Raw genomic sequence first — 19,497 nt, 5'->3', positions numbered from 1 at the left:
TGTTCTGTATTATGTTCCTGAAGTGCTCAGAGGAGATTATAGATTGTTTAAACTTAATGTATGAGAGGAATGATGGGATTCAGAATCAAAGGTTGTGTTATTCTGAGTTACTCATGTACTATGCAGACAAGTACATATTTTCCCATCTTAAATGACTGAAGTGATAGGAATTCCTGAACTTCACTAAAAGAACACAGAGACAGTTTAATGTTTCTTTTATCCTAGTGTTCTTTTTATTTCATTACCTCTTGAGAAATCACCCTGGGGTGTGTTTGGGCCTTTCCAGTACCCTTACAAAAAGAGCTTAATATTATTACCCAGTGAGTACATTTATTAACTTTTTTCTGTTTGTTCTTGTCCCATCAGATAGCTCAACATGAACTTTAAGCATCGAGATCAACTAAAAAGTCAACAGAACAGTATTTTTCCTTCTGAGAGCTGGCTACAAGATTCTGAGTTTCTCCTGCAGTGCTGTCCAATTCATTACCTTTTCCTAAAACAGGACATGGAGCTGTGTTCCTTTCTGTACATTAAGTGCTAATGAAGTTATATCTTTCATCAGAGGAAATGCAGATCCAGGAAATTACATTTTGTGCAAGTAAGTTAATGAGGGGAATTTTAAACTCAGCTGTCACATCATTGTTCTTGTGTTTATATTGATACAGCTCCCAGAAGTCCCTTTCAAGATTGAGTTCCAAGAAGTAAAGGTGCTTACTGTCAGAGAACTGTTACAATTTAAAGCTCCTCTGCATAGTTGTCGTGCTCTTGAGCTGCTGACATTGGTACATGGTTATCAGCATAGTTAAGAGAACAGGTACCCTGTGCATTCCATGCAAATTGTCCTGCTGGGAGCACATGCATGAGCTCAAACAGAGATTGTTAAAAGTTTCTAGAACGACAGGCTTAATTCTAGAAGGCTTCACTTGGTTTTGTTTTCTGTTTTTGTGTCCAGCTGATTGAAGCACTTTGTACATTAGGGAATCATGTAGTGAAGTGCTGAAATAGCAAACATACCTGCTGAAAGCCCCAGAGGTCTTCAGTAGACGACAGGCAAGAGTGACTTCTGCTGTTAAGACTTTGGTGAAAGTCTGGTGTGCTATGCAAGTAAAATCAGAAGAGTATTAATTTGGAATTTGTTTATCTGATGCAAATCAAACCAGATTGAAGTTTGCTGATGAAACTGAATTTCTTAAATTGAAAATTACAGCACATGTCCAGTGTTTTCATTATTATATGCCTCTTTCTCTCTGAATAATAAATACACTTGAAAAACATGAATGTTGATTATTATCCAGTAAGTATTCCGATGAGTAATACAGCCTTTGGGTAGTGGGAAATAGGGGAGGTGAGAGTTCAGGGAAAAATAGCTATTTCCTCGCTTTTGTGAAGAGACAGTACTATTTTGGGAAAATCTGGATTCCTGACTTTCCAAAATACAGTCCTTTGGTTGCTAAGGCTTGTAAAATACCCTTTAATGTCATAGTTTGAAAGGTGCTGTAAACATGTCAATAATGCAGACAAAAGCATATTTCAGCTGTATTCAGAAATCTGTTTTCTTTTGCAGTTTGTGACTGTATTGAACTTCAGTAGCATCGTCTGAGGGAGGCAAAATCTATTTTCTTCATAGTCTCATAAGTGATAGGTGTAGTATATGGTAGGAGTCATCAGAGCAGTGTTAAGAGTTGAGGAAGTGTTTGCTTTTGGCTTCATATAAATTCTAGCAGTTCGCCCACTTGGATGAGGACAAATGTGTGTAGTGATGCTTAGATCAGTAATCCTTCTTTTAATGCCTGTCTTGCCAAACTTTTAAATGTTTTGATTTAACATAAGGTTTGAAGAACTTGAGGGTTTTAAAAATGTGTCTTCAGTCTTGAAGACTGTCTGCAGGCTATGTGTTTATACTGTTAACTGCCTGCTATAATTTTTCTCCTTGATGAAGAAATGTTTAAATACACAACTTTTCGAAGTGACTGTATTCCACAAAGCTTTAATTAATATGCTTTGAAAATTAAATACATTAAAAGCATGTAGGCTTTGCAAGCACCATTTCAGCCTGCTTGGGATTTGTGTAATACAAATAGATGCATTTTTCAGGTCTAAAGAAAATGGAGACCCAGATAAGAAAAAAACACATTGAATGTTTAAGAAATTCTGTTGCAAGCTGGAAGTGGTGGATTAAATTTCTTGCTGTCCTGATTCCTTGATTTCATATTTGATAGTAAGTTGTGTAAATTTCTGTCTGTCAGGGTACTTCACCACATACCTGGCAGCACAGTTTCATGAAAGCACATTAATATAATTGCTTAATCAAGACTTTTCCATCTGGCGTATCTCTACAGTATATATTCTTGTTTGTATAGACTATAATTGTTGTTTCTAAATAAGAAGACTCACAGCTTGAAGGATGAAAGTTCCAAAGCTAAGTAATACTGTTTCAGTCTCCACAGGTATCTCTAGGTGAGGATTTGTGGCAGTTCACATAAAAGTATTTGAAAACGTTGACATTAGATGTGCTGCTGCTTTGTGGTTCATGTAGAGTAATAGGTTCTATTCAGTTAGGACTCTAATCTGAGTTACAGTAGAAAATCCTCCCTGTGCCCCATTTGAAGCTTGAGCACACTATACAGCTTGGGAAATTTGGTTAATCACAGTTGACTCCATTGTTTTTGCTTTCATCTTAATTCTGATTCCTTCTGATTTGTGTTTTATTGTAGGTGGTTGTTAGATCTATTGGCAATGTCTATGATTTTATCTGCCTCTGTAGTCCGTGTGAGGGATGGACTCCCACTGTCTGCATCTACTGACTATGATCAGAGCACGGGAATGCAAGAATGTAGAAAATATTTTAAAATGCTCTCAAAGAAACTTTCTCAGCTTCCTGATAGATGTACGCTGAAAACTGGGCAGTATAACATAAAGTAAGTTCAACTAATGTTAATTTGTCTTCTCTTTTAAGTTTACACAACTTTTAAAAGTATGAGTTTTCAGCATTTCTTACCATTAGGGCCAGCAGGGACTAAATTTTTCCAGTCTTTTTTTTTTCCTTAAATCTCAGGTGTAGTTAGCTTGTGAACTTATCAGCTTAAAAGAAACTTTTCAGAATGAGATGTAAAGTTCAATCAAAATAATTTATTACTTTTGCCTTTGATTGTGTTTAACAGTGTTATTTATTTACCAGTGTTTTGAAGAAGTTAAAATGTCAGAAGGGTGTGATCTCTACTTAATGAAGTGCCCAAATGCCATAGGGATACACATATTGAAAACTCTACCTTTCTAATTTCATATTTGCCATCTCTGGTCATCCTCGCAGCTATCTTTGGAGAATGATGAATCCCTTGTTCTATAAAACAGTTTTATTTCCTCACTTAGTTTAGAAAGACCCAACTGACCCCCCCTTCACGCCTGAGAGAAGTTACTTGCATTTCTGGGATTCACCATAGCACATATTCCACATTTGAGATGAACAGAAAGCAATGATGAAACAAGCCTGCTGTTTCTGTACCCCAGAAGCTTTGTGTTAGGTTCCATGTTCCACACATCTTACATATACATACATACATAACGTGTGTAACACAGCTTCTGAAATGATAGTGCAACATGATGTTAATGTAAAACACTGCCTAAAAGTAAAAAGTAAATAGTTCTTCTTCTAGAATAGCATTGGGCTTTTCAGTGAGCATTAATTCCTTTTTTACCCCAGGGCAGTTTTAGCATTTCTGATTATAAAATATGAGATCAGACTAGTGAAGCAGTGAATTACCTGGATTTAAATTGGAAATTTTTAATTTATTGTCTCAATTACAGCTTTATCAGTTCTCTGGGGGTAAGCTATATGATGTTGTGCACTGAAAATTATCCCAGTGTCCTGTCTTTCTGCTTCCTGGATGAGGTTCAGAAAGAGTTCATCACTACCTACAATATGATGAAGACAAACACTGCTGTCAGACCGTACTGTTTTATAGAGTTTGGTAAGGATCTCACTTTTCTTTCCTTTGTTCTCGCACTGAGACAAATGAGTATTGAAATAGATGTGCGGGTTAATGCACATAAAACAAAAATGTCCAAGGCAGTTTATAGCTCTATTTCAGGTGGATTTAGAATCTGATTTAACTCCCATTAGAGTCATTGAAGAAATATTTCTGTGGGCATTAAATCAGGCTGCTGGAGTTGTACCCAAACTTGTTTATAATCTTTCTGTTACTCCAGTAGGTTTTGGGTTAATGTGTCCAAGTCTGGAGTTCATCTTCTAGTTAATACTAGGAGTTGCTTGACTTCATACTTGTTGAAATACTTAACCTGTGAAGGCACTGAGCCATAAATTTCTGAAGTAAAAGATTGCAATTCCATATTTGCTCTTAGCTATGCTGTGATTTTTGTTCACTACATGAAAGGGGAGAGATGATACATTGTTTTATGATATAGTGAAGCATTTCATCTTCTGTCATGCAAGCTCCAAATACAACTAATCTCACATATACCAGGTAACAGCTGTTATGGATTCCATTCATTCTGTTGCTTTAATACTAGAGGGTTAGTCATTATTTTAAATATTCTTGTAAAACACATTAGAGCAAAAAGAGCTGCAGTTTTAGAAATATGGGGAAAAATTCTTCAGTGGTTAATTCCTGTCTAATTCACTCAGTCCATTTTTAACAGTTATGTAACTTTGTCTTCCTTATGAAGATTTCTATGAACACTATTTTTTGTTTGTTTTTGTTTGGTTTTTTTACCTACACTTTCTTTGTTTTACTAGTTACTAAGTCAGAATGTAGCTCTATTACAGTCTTTCTATCTGTATAACATGGTATTTGTGTTTTCTGCCTGAATATTTTGCAGGCATATTTCATACTAAAGTAAGTTTGTACTTGAACGCAGAAGTTAATTTTTTATGGGGATAATTACTAAACTAATGGAAAAGCTGGAGTAAGTGCAGTAAATCCATTGCATTAGCAATGCATTCAGTCTCATGCAGTCAAAAGTCATTAATTTATTCAGAGTTATTAAGTAATTAGATTTCCAGAGCTTAATTTTTTTACTGCAGAATTAAAGAGCCCATGATATATTAGTTACAAAACAGAAATAGTATTAGAAATTACAAGGTAAATGCAAGCATTTCAAACAATATATTTGAATTTGTAAAGTGTGCAGTACATAAAGCTGCCTGGTCTTGGATTATTTAATTATCAACAATCCATAAGGATATATCTCTTTATTTTAAATTTTACACAGATGATTTCATTCAGAGGACCAAACAGAGGTACAACAACACACGCTCTTTGTCAACAAAGATGAATCTGGCTGACATGCAGACAGAAATCAAACTGAGACCACCTTATCAAATTTCCATGTCAGAGCTTGGTTCAGCTAATGGATTTGCACATTTATCTGGGGCAGAATATAAGGGTACTGGTAAGATATCTGCAGGTAAGTTTCAGACTTTTGATTTTCAATCCTTAAATGCACAGATGTAGGACAGTAGAATAAATCTATTGTTGTATTCTTTTATTTAAAAAAAGCTGCTTCCACTGTGATGTTTTTAAAGCATAAAGCTGACATGATAACATGTGTTTTCAGCTTAGGTGTCTATTTCATTCTCTGCTCTAAGTGCTTATCTTCCCAAGGCACTTAGAAAGAAAATAGTCTGTTCAGTGGACTGCCTCATTGAAGGAAAAAAGTCTACATGAAAATAAGCAAAATAAGATAAGCATTTAACAGGATGATCTTACGTTTTCTGACCTTTCAAGATTTATGAAAAATTGTATTATTTCTGCCCCGTAAGACCCAATGATGACATAAACAAAGAGCCTTGTGTTACAGCAGCTGGAGGGACAAGCATCCCTTTAGGAAGCATCTGTGACAGTGAAAATCCAAAAAGCTGGCTAAAAGACCTCCTCTCTGAAATAAATACCTTGTGTATTATGTCAATAATGGCAATTTTGTGTGTTCTTGGCACACTCTTTAAGTATTTGGTAATTTTTAATGCTTCAATTAATTTTATATAGGAGGTAAAAAAGGAGTTGTGTGGTTGAACTGAATTAAAGGTTTGTGCTGTGAAGTGTGTGCTCTGAATCTGTTGGAGGCTCACCTGTAGATGTTTCCTAGATGGAAAGAAGGCTTAAAACTTTCCAGATCCTTGCAGCAATACATGGAATCCACACATGAAACTGACATAATCTGATATCAGTCTTCAAGTTTAATGAAACAAAAGCATTAATAGGATGAAGGGTTTATTTTAATTGTTTAGTATCTTCCCTTTTTCCCAAAGAATACCTGTGTCTGTAATGCTAGTTATCCTGGGCAGACATACACTTTACAGTGCCTCAGGGTGAAAACTGCAGTCATAAAGCTAAACACTCCCTGAAGTTCTGTAATACAAGAGATCAGCTTAATTCTGTGCAGTTACCTGTATTTTAATAGAGCATTGCCAGAATATTATCCTGATTACTTACTTGAGAAGTTTCCTTTAGAAGACTGAAAACTACTTTCTGCTGAAAATGAAGAGCAAATAAAATAGGCATGGCATCCTGATCCTGAGATTTTTAGATGCTGTGAGGCAGGGTAGAAATAGCTTGCCATCTCAGCATTTACAATTTAACAGTTTTAGAGAAAGATTCTGGAAAATTAGTAAAGGAAATGTGTGAAGATACTTAAACTGTTTAGGTAAGTGGACTCTTTGAAACAGCACCATATGTAATTTATTAATCTACTGCTTGTATGTGCGTCCTGCTTTTAAAGGTATATGCTATGATACCATTCTTTGACTACTTTTGGTGCTGATATTGTTCTTACTTTTTTAATGTTCCAGTGCAGTCCTGGCTTGTGGAAAAGGTTATGGTGGCACTGGTTAACTCTTAAAATTGTCTGTATTCAAACTACCTGCACTGGGAAAGAGAAAACAATTAGCATGAGGAAATTTTGCCTGTGTCAAAATTGGCTGTATTTTTCAAGTTTTGCATGTAGTGGGACAGGAGGTGTCATAAGATCATGTCGGCCTAAATTAAAATGCATAAGGACCACTTTCTTTTTGTAAAGTAAAATTAAACAATAATTGGCAGATGATCTCCTACCTGTCTGCAACTTGTCTTACAGAAGCAGTTCTGTTGTCTTCATTCTTTTGTCTTTTCATTCTGCTGTCTTCTTTTCATTCTGCTGTCTTCATTCTGTTTTGACTTTCTTCTGTTATTTTTCCCTCTTTCAGTTACTTTTAACTTCTTCCTCTGAATTCCATAGATCTCTCTATGGAGTTATGCACTTCCTTCACTGAATTGCTGTAGAAACTCACCGTCAAAGGGCTGTACATTATGAGAGGTTTGCATTTTGCTCCTTCTTCAGCTCCTCACATTTTAGATGCTATTCCATAACAGTGTCTTTTAGCATGTCTGCTAATAGTTCTATTAATTCTTTGCATTCATTCCTTCTCTCTACCCTTGAAAAGAACTTTCTCTGGATGTTTGCTACCCAGTCAGTTGACTAGACTTCACAGTTTCTCCTTTGCTCTAAGGACAAATTCTCACATAGAATCATGACTCACACAAAAAGATACGGTTTGCCCAGTGTCATTTCCTGAATATGCTGTCCTGTTGAAAATGTGGCTTACTGTAAGTGAATTAAGTATGTTAAATCCAGTTGGAGAGCATGCAGAGGTAGGGAGTTAGGTAGATTCAAATCTTTTTTATTACACAGAATAACAAAATTTGTTACTTTTGGCTGTGCTGATGAATTTCGTCTGCTACTTGTTTGTACTTGCAATTCAATGTGTACCCAAGGTCTAGTGTCTACGCCTCTTGCATTAATTGAAAATAGCAGCTCCATAGCAAAATACCAGCTTTAGCAAAAGTTGTGGAGTGTAATGAGGAGCAGGGGTAATTATTAGAGCATGAGAAGCAGAAGTGTGCAGATGAGGGATAGAATATTGCTTTAAAAGTGAGTGTAGGTGTTGAGAAGCATTAGAAATACAGTGACAGCATGCTGATGTGTGATGCTTTAGGTATTTATTTGGTTAAGATGAATCTGCTCTTTTCTGAGCTTTTTCTCAACCAAAAACCAGTTCTGAAATAAAAGTTAAGTTTTGCCTGACAGTGTACTAGATCTATTTACTTGTTATTTTAAAATAAGCATCCTTACAAGTAGTGCAGTTTCTAACGTGCAACTTTTCCTGATTTTTTTTTTTTTTTTTTTTTTTATATTGGAATTGCAATTTTTCAGTTCAATGTTTGAGATTCATTTGAGCCTTAGCTTGTGTTAGAGAATTTTTGATATGGCATTTTGACTATTGTTGATTTATTAAGACTGAGGAGCTTAATGACATCAGTAGCAGTATGCAGTGTCCTTTAAAGTTTTTGGATTTTATTGCATATTTTAGTAAGAGTGAAAAGTTTCTATTTTATGATCCTTCATAGACTGTCTTGATTTAGCTGGTGAGACTCTCTACTTTTTCCCCCATGGTTCTTAAAGAGGTGTTTTAAATACCATTTTTAACACATAATGTTTTACAGTTACCCTGTTATATGGGAAAAAGATTTTTCTGGAGAGCTGTGCAACGGAGAGCAGTGAACTAATTTTATCCACCAGTTAATGAAATGCAATGACTTTTGCCTAAATGCAGTCACACATACCTTCAGCTTTTTGCCACTCTCTAGATGAGATGGTTTAAAAAAAAAACCCAGACCAAACCAACCAGTATGAGAATTGTTTGGAATGCAAATAACACCTGTAACCTGAACCGAGTGATTGCTGGTAGTATTCCACAAATATGAACTGTGGTTAGAAAAGCAGTAAACTCTGAAAGTTAACATGGGCTATGCTATTGTTTAAAGAAGAATAAAAAATACTAATTATGCTATTAAATTCAGCACAAATGCACTAACTGAACTAATTTTGTGTTTTATTTTTGAGTTACAACACACTTGTAATTAGACAGCCCTGTCTGCTTATCAGTGTGAAATAGCTTTTGTAATTTTGCAGTTTTTCCTTTAGGTTCTGTAGCTTGATATATTGTTTGGAAAGCTTTTTTCCTGGATCTGTGCAATGCAAACAACCAGGAGTGACACCCTTCTTTCTATTAATGTTACAGTTCATTAACCATATTGTTCACATCTTTACACTTCGCTGATTTGTACAGAATGATTTAAGTATGGCTCAGTAGTCCTGTTGTTTTCCCAGTGTTGCCTAGACTGTAAGAGTTTTGCATTGTTTTTTCATACTTGCTTTCCTTTATGGAAAGGGACACTACTGAGGAACATACACAACTGTTATGTGCCCGTGACCCTAATGAGGCCTAAAATAGTTGGTGTGCATGGAAAGGAAGTGTTTTAATTTTAATGTTTTCTAAGAGACTTCTAAGCACTGTCTGGAAGGGCTGTGTAAGTTTTTAAGATAGATACTAGCTCAGTTTCAGAGCTGTCTTTTTCTTTGTGTCTTTGATACCACTCACTGGATGTATTTTTTAAGCTAGGGGACTGTAATAGCTTTGCCTCATAGTGTTCTGCTCAGCAAACAAGTTAATGGCTCTGCTCAATGCAAGCTCAGTGGCTCTGCTAATGCAATGGTGTTTAAGAAGAGTGGAGGTAGCTGGCTACCAATTGTAGACAAATTTCACTAGCAAATACATCATTTGCCATCGATTTCCTGGCGTGTTTGAGCAGCTTTCAGGACCATACTGAATTAACTGAATGTATTGAGTTAATGACAAAATATAATAAGACAATTATAAATGTGAATTGAAGGCAGATGTAGTTTTTGTTCAACCTTGTGTTGAAATATTAAAAATGTTTCTCCTTTTCAGAAAAAAAGATTGACATTTTGTGGTTTGCTTCAGTGTTCTCTTCTTGAGCTAGAAGCCACTGAAAAATGAGACTACTATTTTACTAAATTTCTAAAGACGTTGCTTTGACCTTTGGTATCTTCTTTTGACCTTTTGTTTTGCAGCTCCTCATCAGCGTCTAGAAGCTGTGACTCTGCCAGGGATTGTCTCATTTGTACTTAGTCTGCTGTGTGGGGCTTTGAATTTAATTCGTGGCTTTCATGCTATAGAAAGTCTTCTCCAGGTATTGTACATGTTTATTTGAGTCTGGGAGTTATGCATCATACCAATCATAATATAACCTTAGAAGATGCTTGTTACAGAAATGAAATCTTGCCAGTTTTATTTTCAGAAGTAATGTTTGTGAGGTCAGACCTCTGTTTAGGAAACAATATTGTTTGTGATCCTTGCATGCTTCCTGAGTGTGATAAATCATTCCTTGAGGCTGTGGGTTTCAAAAGCAGTAGAAGATGGGTGGCCGACTCCTTCACTAGGTACCTTGATAGCAGTGAGGATATGAACGTAATGTTCTGTTTTTCTAAATTTATGGCAGGATATGAGATGTTTAATTTTAATAGATGTTATTTAAAAACACTTTATAAAAAGGACGAACAGCCATGAAAAACTGCCTTTTTTTTTTTTTTTTAAAGTTCACAGAATAGAGATCTTCAAACAAGTTTTGTAAAGTTGTTCCTTCAAAACATTTTTTAATTTTTGCTTGTTTTGAGTAAACCTTTTTAAGTAGGATACTTGTTTCTCCTGTGTGGTTTAGGAGTTTAAAGCACCAAATAGGTGAGTTTTTTATACAGACACAGAAACTTCCCTAGTTAACACTGTAGATGAAAATGCTTCACCCTGAACATGCTCTGAGCAGAAACAAGTTGTAGTTCTGAATGGCCCACCTTCTCAAAATGAAATCGGCTTTCAAGGAAGTACCTTTGCATGGGTCCCCATTTTTTTTTTCTGGGAAAGTCTTTGACTGTTGCAGATGCTTGTTAGAATAATTGCTGAGCATGTGAATTTATTCTGCTCAGCTCTATAGAAACTTTTGCCTGCTTGAGGTAGTTAGGAGGAATTTGTTTTGGTTTGTTTTTCAAACACATAGTGAAAAGATTACTTACAAGTAATTTTGTCCATCTTTTCTTTCAAGAAAACTGAATTTTCCAATAATCTCTCTCTGATAAATTCATGTGCTTTTGTTTGTGCTCACTGCAATAAGTGCACAGCTGCTGACTCTAATCTCAAGTGTAGAATTTTACCACACCCTGGTGGCCAATTGGTGTCTTTTCCTTTTATCTCGTTTCTGTTTTGTGAAGCTGGAGAGAGGCATGACTGTACAAAGTTGGTATTAAAGGTAGTTACCAGTGTTTAGATGTGAATTTTCAAAGGCATCTGGAAAAGGTAAGTGTCCAGTGTTACAGCTGGACTGCCTTTAAGGCCTTTGAAAATCTCAATATTAATTGTCTGTTTTGACTAAACATTTTGGTCAGATTCCAGATCACAGTGGATTTTTTCAGACATGTAAGTAAGCAGTGATTCGTGCTAACTCCTTTGGTTTAGCATAGGATAATAATTACTTTAAATCTGTGTGTGAGACTGTTTTAACATACAATAATGAATACCCTTAGGATCTCTAAGGTCCCTTCCAACCTTAACCATTCTATGATTTTATGATTCTGTGATCTGGTATTTCACTGAAACACTGTAAAACATGCTTTTTTGTTTTATTTTAACAGAATGAAGGTGAAGATTTCAGCTATGTTATTGCATTTTTTCTTGGAACAGCAGCTTGCTTGTACCAGGTATGTTCTTCTGCTTCTGTAATTCACTAGAATTTGCAAACATCACTCAATCATGCATAAATGTAATGTTTTCTCAAATGTCACTGATACTTGAATAGAGTGATTATAAAAATAATTTCTGGTCTGTGTTATTTCATTCATCATAAACTGTCTTACAGAGGATGAATGCAAAGAGCTTCTGTTTGCTGGAATTTTTCTCCAGTTAGTTGATTTAGAGATTTGATAGACTTTTCTGTCTGGAGCTTAGAATTTATCTCTAAAGTTGCATGGACGTTACATAATTTCCTTACAGTAATAGTTTCAAGTAAGTCTAAAAATGTGAACAAATACCTTACTGCTTTCTTGTGGGAAGATTTGAAGTAAACATAGTAATACCTAGGCACACCCCAGAACATTTTGTACATGATTATGCATCTTTTTTCTTCTCAAAGCTTTTGGCCACTTTCCACCATGTTTTCCTTTTCTTGTCAGATGTTTCACGTTGCATTTCAGATCTGTAGGTTTTCCATTTCTGCCTCTGTATTTGATTTTCCTACGTAGTTTGTAGCAAGGTGTTCAGGTGCCCATTGGCATTTGTCACTCAGTGACACTGCTGTTGCGTTTAGCTGTGACTGTCACTTCTGTCACACTCAAATGCTATTATTACAATTCTTGTGACCTAATATTTTGCCTGTGGAGTGGAGTAAGCAATTTCTACCTGCTTTTGTTTGCCAGTGTTCAGCACAGTGTCAGACTGTACAATAAAATATCTCAGTATTTTTCTTTTATATCAGCCTTTCATTAGCCTGCATTTTATCCGGGTTACCTGTAGCCTTCATTCTCTGTGTCTCTAGCAAAATGTCACAGTACAACATGTGTCCTTTACCACTTGTTGACTTTTCATCAGCTTCTGCCTGAAATAAATTTTCAGATTGGTGTTGGTTTTCCATGCCAACAATCTGTTCCATATTGGATAACGTGGAGCTCCTCCGTTCTTTGTGTGAAAAATACACAATCTTTCCTCCTCTACCAAATTAGAAACCTAATATTTTATAAAGTGTTCATGTCTGTGCATTGAGACATAAGGACAGGCATCTTTCTCCCACTGTCTGACTTGAATAGATCTATTTTAAGGAATCCATGCACCTCAGAACATAGGCTTTTTCTTAATATTCAAAAGTTATCTGTCGAGGCTCTTTGTTCCATACCTTCTACTGTTATTTGTATGATGTGTGATTGGTCCTTTTTGAGAACTGAAGAGGGTTGGCAGTCAGGTTCTGATATTCTTCTACCCATTTATGAGGTTGGGAGATTAATTCTATATATTGCATGACAACACATTTCATTGTCATTCACTCACAGGGCTTCCATAATGTTGTATTCCTGTGTTCAGTTAATAACAATGTAGCAGTGTGTTTCTTGTTTCCAAGAAAATGTTTGTAAATGAGGTGTGCAGGCAAAAAATGGGACATAAATGGAGCAGAATGTTTTATGCTCACTAACATTCAGCGTGCAGTGATGAAGAATGTAGTTTGGGCATGATCATTAGGAGCCAATAAACACATAAACTGAAGAGCTTCACTGCCAGTGCTTTTTGCATTTGAAATTAAGCTCTTTGGACCAAAATTAGCATCTTCACAGCCTAGCTCTTAATACCAAGAATACAAGTGAGAGTAAACAGCCTGAAGAAAATCATCGGCTACTTTTTGAAGTGTTGTAATATGTGTAATATGTATTGAGTGGCCAGTTAAGGCTAGAGGCATTTATCTACTATATGTATCAAACTGGACTAGAGGAAGTGGCCTGAAGTTGTGCCAGGGGAGGTTTAGGCTGGATATTAGGAAGAATAGGCACTGGAACGGGCTGCCCAGAGAGTGGAGTTACCATCCTGGGAGGTATGCAAGAAATACATGGCACTTCAGGGCATGCTCAGGTGGGTATGGGGGGGATTTCGGGGTTGTAGGTTGTTAGCTTGGTGGGGTGTGTGGTTGTGGTTTTGTGGTTCCCCTCCTACCCTGGGTGGATGATTGGACTTGGTGATCTTACAGGTCTTTTCCAACCGTGACAATTCTGTGTGAAATAAGTGTTTCCTTTACATTTTCACATGCAATATGCAATCTGGGTATTTTTAGATTGTCTAAGGAGAAAAGTAGCAGCATTATAAGGGAATGGCCCATCAGCATCTACTGTGTACTTTCTAAAACCTTTAATTTCAAGATTATGCTGTCAATATTTAGGATCATTTTTGTATCGACATCAAAGTTTGAGGGCACTTTCTTAGCAACTTTAAAATATAAACTATGATTTTTAATTGCTCCAAGTGTTTTGCATTTGGGATTTTATTTTTTTTTTTTTGTGCACTTGGAAATGCCATTTTCAAGTAAACTCTGAAATTACTTCTGCTTTATGGACTATTTTTCTTATAAAATTATAACTGAGTATTGCAGCACTGACAAAACAGCAATGCTATAATGTTCACAGGATAAAGTAACTATGATTAGGAGCTCGGATACTATGTCCAGGAAGTTGAGAAGTGGCTATTCCAGTTTAGAGCTGACATGTCTAGTGTTCCTCTGTGGTTTCTAGCTTCTCCTGAAGAAGAAAAAAATAATAACTGTTCTTGTTGTAGCTGAAGTGCCAAGTGTCAGGAGCTGAGCTTTCAGTAATTTCTTAATATTTATTATAAATAAATAATAGTAAGAATTAAAAAATCTTCTCTGAAGTTGCAGAGGAGGCTTCTACATAAAAGCATGCTTAGTAATTGGCACGTTAACACTTCCCTTCAATAGGATTAAAAAAGCCCTTAGGAATTTTTTAAGTGCTTTTGTTATAGCAAGGTGTTGAAACCACAATGTTTTGGTCTTCTGACTGCTGCTTTTGTTTTGTGAATGGCAAATCTTCCAGCATGTCAAATGTAGACTAATGCAAAAATAAGCCCCAGAATTCCTTCAAAGCAGTACTTTGGTACAATTCACAGTCACTCAGCATCATGTTTCAGTGACATTTTAAAATAGTACTTTTGTTTTTTAAACCTTCATGTTTATTAATAATTTTGATGAAGCATATCCTGACTCTTTATTTTGATCTTGGAAGCAGTTAAACTTCATATGTTGTCAGTGGAGGTGTTGGCACTAGGAAATTATATCTGAATTCTCTACTGCTGAGATACTAGTACCAACTAATTGCTCTTTTAGATGTGATCTGTAAGTCTATCAGCCCAAGTAGGTTGCATTTGCTCTGCTCAGAATGGCCAGTCTCGTTCAGAGGAATGAGCCACTTATTATTGCAGGTTGTAATCAATTATTATGAGATAATTATTCTCAAAGAGGGTTTAATGGAAGCAAATATAACCTTGCATTGATACGTATGTGGTGGGGGCCCTGTCCCTGGAGATATTGTGTCCAGTTCTGGGCCCCTCAGTTCAAGAAGGACAGGGAACTGCTTGAAAGAGTCCAGCGCAGAGCTACAAAGATGATCAAGGGAGTGGAACATCTCCCTTATGAGGAAAGGCTGAGAGAGCTGGGTCTCTTTAGCTTGGAGAAAAGGAGACTGAGGGGTGACCTCATCAATGTTTACAAATATGTAAGGGGTGAGTGTCAGGGGGACGGAGTTAGGCTTTTCTCAGTGATGACCAGTGATAGGACAAGGGGTAATGGGTGTAAATTGGAGCATAGGAGGTTCAAGGTGAATATCCGAAAAAATTTTTTTACTGTAAGAGTGACAGAGCACTGGAACAGGCTGCCCAGGGAGGTTGTGGAGTCTCCCTCACTGGAGACATTCAAAACGCACCTGGATGAGTTCCTGTGTGATGTACTCTAGGTGACCCTGCTCTGGCAGGGGGGTTGGACTAGATGATCTCTCGAGGTCCCTTCCAGCCCCTAAGATTCTATGATTCTATGATTGAAGGTCAGGCTTGATGGGGCTCTGAGCAGTCTGTTCTAGTTGGAGATGTCCCTGCTTATTGTAGGGGGGTTGGACTAGATGAGCGTTAGAGGTCCCTTCCAACCCAACACATTCTGTGATTCTCTGGTTCTATGATTCCACGATATCAAGTGCTTTTCACCCTTCCATGACTGCTAAGGTGATGAGGTTTACATGTTTGATTTCCATTATTTTGGGTTTGCAATTTTTAAATGACCAGATAATGTTTTTTGAGTGGAAGTTATTTTCCATGAGGTAATCTGATGTCTGTTTTCTTCCTGACAGTGTTACCTATTTGTATACTACACAGGCTGGAGGAATGCCAAATCCTTCCTGACTTTTGGGTTAATTTGCTTGTGCAACATGTACCTGTACGAACTGCGCAACTTGTGGCAGCTCTTCTTTCATGTGACTGTGGGAGCATTTTCTACCTTACAAATTCGACTGCGACAACCACAGGGAAAGTCCCCTGATTACAATGTCTGACAAGTCCTGCAACATTTAGAGGCAGTCTTGTTCCAACTGTTACTCACTCAGGAATGTAAAGCTGTTCTCCGGAAGAAGAAACTGGATGGGGCTTTTTTGTTTCTTTATTTTTTTTTGTGGGTCTTTTTTTTTTAGGATGCCTGTGGACGTTTTCCGGTTGATAATTAAACTTTTTTTTTTTTTTTTCCCCCCCTGAAGAAGGACACAAAAGAATATGGGACTAGAGCAGGAAAATGGATCGTATCCGTGCAGTTAAATGTACGTAGGGGTACTGAGATCAGGGAATTGGATCGGTGGGATAAAAAAGCTTCATTCAAAAGTATGTTAATGGAAGGAATGTACAGAGTCTGTCTTCTGTGTATCATGCAAGCTCTTCACTTCCAAAATCAGTTTGCCTTTGTGAGGCAGTAGGAGATAGGCTAAATAAATAATAATAATAATGCTATTGCATATTAGCAAACTAGATTTGGAATATGTAAGATACTAAATTTTGGAAAGTTTCGTTTAACATTGACATATATGTGAGTGTTTTCTTAATTAAAATGTAACCTGGAAACTGTCTTTCAGGGCATCAGCTTTATGGCACCTGTGGCCCTCTGTCTAGTGCTATAAATACGTCAACATTTTTTCATTTATTATTTTCTTTTAATTATCCTTTGAAAGTGATCTGTGTGGACAGCTTTTCTTTTTAGTAATTATTCAAAAAGTTCTGCCACTTAACCCAGGATTTTTGCACATTTCCTCTGGTTGAAAGGTTGAAAGGAAATGGTTTGGTGAGTAAATGGAGTGACTTGTACTTGTTGGATTGTTCTTCTTTTATATGCTTTTAGAAATGGATGAGTAATTAGCTCAAACCTGAGATAAAACAACTGGTGAAAGAAAATAATAAATTGGTCTGATTAGCTTAAACAAGAAAAGATCAGGGATTTTGTTTATTCTTCTGGCTTTGTGGGTTGGGTGTTTTTGTGCTGGGATAGAACCTCTTTGATCTAGACTTGTATTTTATAGAACCACTGCATAGTCCTGATGTCTGAATCAACTAGCAAACCCCAGACACTTAGAATAGCAACCATATAGTACCACCATCTGTGGTGGTTTTTACATTATGTGACAGTTGTTATGTTTTCTACTGTACAGATAGATTGATGCAGATAGGTTTTTGTATGTGACCTGGAATAATGTAAGGGTTCACTGAAATGCTGGGGGAAAAAAGGAAAAAAAAAGAAAAGGAAAAGAACAAGCTTTAATGACAGGGAAGTTGCTGTGTGCTCTGGTTTTGGATTTGGGAAGTGGCAAAGTTTTGCTGTATTATGAAGTGTTGCTCCAGGCAAATGTCTTTGGGCACTTCATATGAAAATGCTATGTGTTTCAGTAAGTTATTTTGTGTCATATTGTGACCAAGAGAGAAGCTAGATAATTCATTTTTTTAATAGGTGGTATTAGTAAAAAAAAAACGTACATTAATACAACAAAAAAGAATTAGGGAATGGAATTGTAATCCAAAGTGAACAGGAGCAATATCTGTTATATCCTTCATAATGTGTTTCTCAGACTGATGTCTGAGATTGACCTTGAAGGTACCTTGGTGTGGAGCCTTAAAGATCGGTGTTGGTGCTGATGTGCTTTGTCATTCATTCTCTTCACTCCCCACTTTGAGACAAAGAAGAAGAATGCATTAATGAACATGCTCTGCTTTTGTTTTAGGAATCCAAAAGATGGTAAAAAGATAAAAGAGGAGGACTGGCTGGAAGCATAAAAGAATTTAGGAAATTTTTACACCACCAATGTTTAAAAATCCAGATGAACAGAAAACAGCCTTTGTTCAGCATGGAGAGGTTTGCTTGTGTTAGCATTCAGTGCACCTTTCTGAACTCTGGACACCAGAAAAGGTGAAAAACAGTCCTTTAACATTTAAGATGATTGAAAAATGAAGCTGTTCAAGTATGAAAAAAGGTTTTATCTTTCTTATAAAGTCTAGAATAGTCTTTACACCTATCTGTTCACCTCCATCGATAGACTGCAAAGTTATTAAGCAGTGCCTGAGGCACTGCTTAATTTTTAACTGAGGCTGTTATGCACATGAAGAATTTGCTGTTGCATCATTTCTTCAGTTTGTATGTTGGCAGAGAATGTTCTTTTCTCTGAGACTCTTTCCCTTCCTGCTATTCCTAAAGATGCATTTTTCAGGAATGAAAACTTCCTTTGTCATAGCATCTGGAGCCATTATTTCATTCTGGTTATGCTGGTGTTAAACACATTGCTGATTAGCAGGTATAATGAAGAAATGCAACTGTCAGTCTAATAGAAGACAGTTGGGGCTTTGTTTGCTTGTTTTTACAGCACTGATAAAAATCCCATTTCCCAATGAGAAGTTAATGAGCATGACTGTTCATCACCTGATATTACAGGGTGCTAAAATATGGCTTTTGAAAAAATCTTACTTTAGTTTGACTATAATGTTAGAGCTTGCTAAAATTTTGTGTGAGATGAGAAATGACCCACAGGGCCAAGTTGGAGGTAAAAACTAATGATCTCAGTGTCTGTACCAGTTTGCTTAACAAAATTGTGGTTCATCAGTCTTACTGATCTAAATACTTGTTAATTAACTTTACAAAGCACTTTTGTCAATTGGTACATCCTTGTTTTTTATCCTGGCTTTACAGAGCTATTCACAAGTGGTTCAGACCTCTTGGAGCATTTATAGAGTCTTGGATTTCCTGGATAACATTTCTTCCTCAGAGACAGACTCCTGAGAAAGGTAGATGACAAGCAGGCATAGGGGCTCTGTGAGAGCAGGAGCTTTGTGGCTCTTTTCTCCACAGTAGAGGAAGGACTGAAGCCATGGTCCCCACAGCACAGCAGGCCACTTGTAACAAACAAAAGCTTTGTGCTGGATTTGGTGGGATTCAAGGGACTCAATGACAGACCAGGTAAAGGAACAGAATAACATTATTTGTCTGCCACAGTGCAGCTGTTTTATGCTCCTGCTGGAACTTGGGCTGCACCACACGAGAAGAAGTTTGCTATTAGATGTGGAGGCCTCCTCTGGAATCTTTGAAGTGCATCCTGACAGCAAGGAGCAGCAGCAGTGTATATGGTAGGGTCTTGTTCTGCTGCATCACTGTCTGCTATACTTCCAGGGTGGTGGTGATGGTGTGGTTGTGTGGTGTGTAGGGTTGTGGGTTTTTTTTTATTATTATTATCAGTATTATCTGTAAGTTGCATTTGATTGTATAGAATCAGTAGAGTGGCTGCCTTTAGTTTGTGCAGTGCTCCCCTCCCTGCAGTGGAAGGGGATTTTTCTGCAGGTGCAAAGTCTCTTTCTGCCTCATCTTGTGTGATACTCGAAGCAGCGGTAGCAGCGCCTGGCAGGGGCAATGCAAAGCTGCTCCCAGCAGATGGCACTAGTTACATGTGTCTGCTGACAGGGGAAACACTCTCTAGCTCTTCTGCAGCTTTTAAGTCCAGTGGAACCAAGGCTGTGCTACACCAGCGCTGTCTCTGAGC

The 19,497-nt window shown here is 37.0% G+C and overlaps 1 protein-coding gene across 1 annotated transcript; it reads left to right on the top strand.

Annotated features, from left to right (window-relative positions):
* Positions 1 to 357: 357 nt before the first annotated feature.
* On the top strand, positions 358 to 16,106 carry SEC22A (SEC22 vesicle trafficking protein homolog A (S. cerevisiae)). Its single transcript, XM_009996032.1, has 7 exons — positions 358 to 598; positions 2,715 to 2,918; positions 3,805 to 3,968; positions 5,230 to 5,424; positions 9,928 to 10,046; positions 11,539 to 11,604; positions 15,790 to 16,106. Exons 2-7 carry the CDS (start codon positions 2,737 to 2,739, stop codon positions 15,988 to 15,990), a joined length of 927 nt encoding a protein of 308 aa, XP_009994334.1. The 5' UTR covers positions 358 to 598; positions 2,715 to 2,736; the 3' UTR covers positions 15,991 to 16,106.
* Positions 16,107 to 19,497: the final 3,391 nt, after the last annotated feature.

Source organism: Chaetura pelagica, unplaced genomic scaffold, assembly GCF_000747805.2.
Source record: "Chaetura pelagica isolate M959 unplaced genomic scaffold, ChaPel_1.0 scaffold3, whole genome shotgun sequence".
NCBI lineage: Eukaryota > Metazoa > Chordata > Aves > Apodiformes > Apodidae > Chaetura > Chaetura pelagica.
This window is presented reverse-complemented; position numbering and strand designations above follow the sequence as displayed.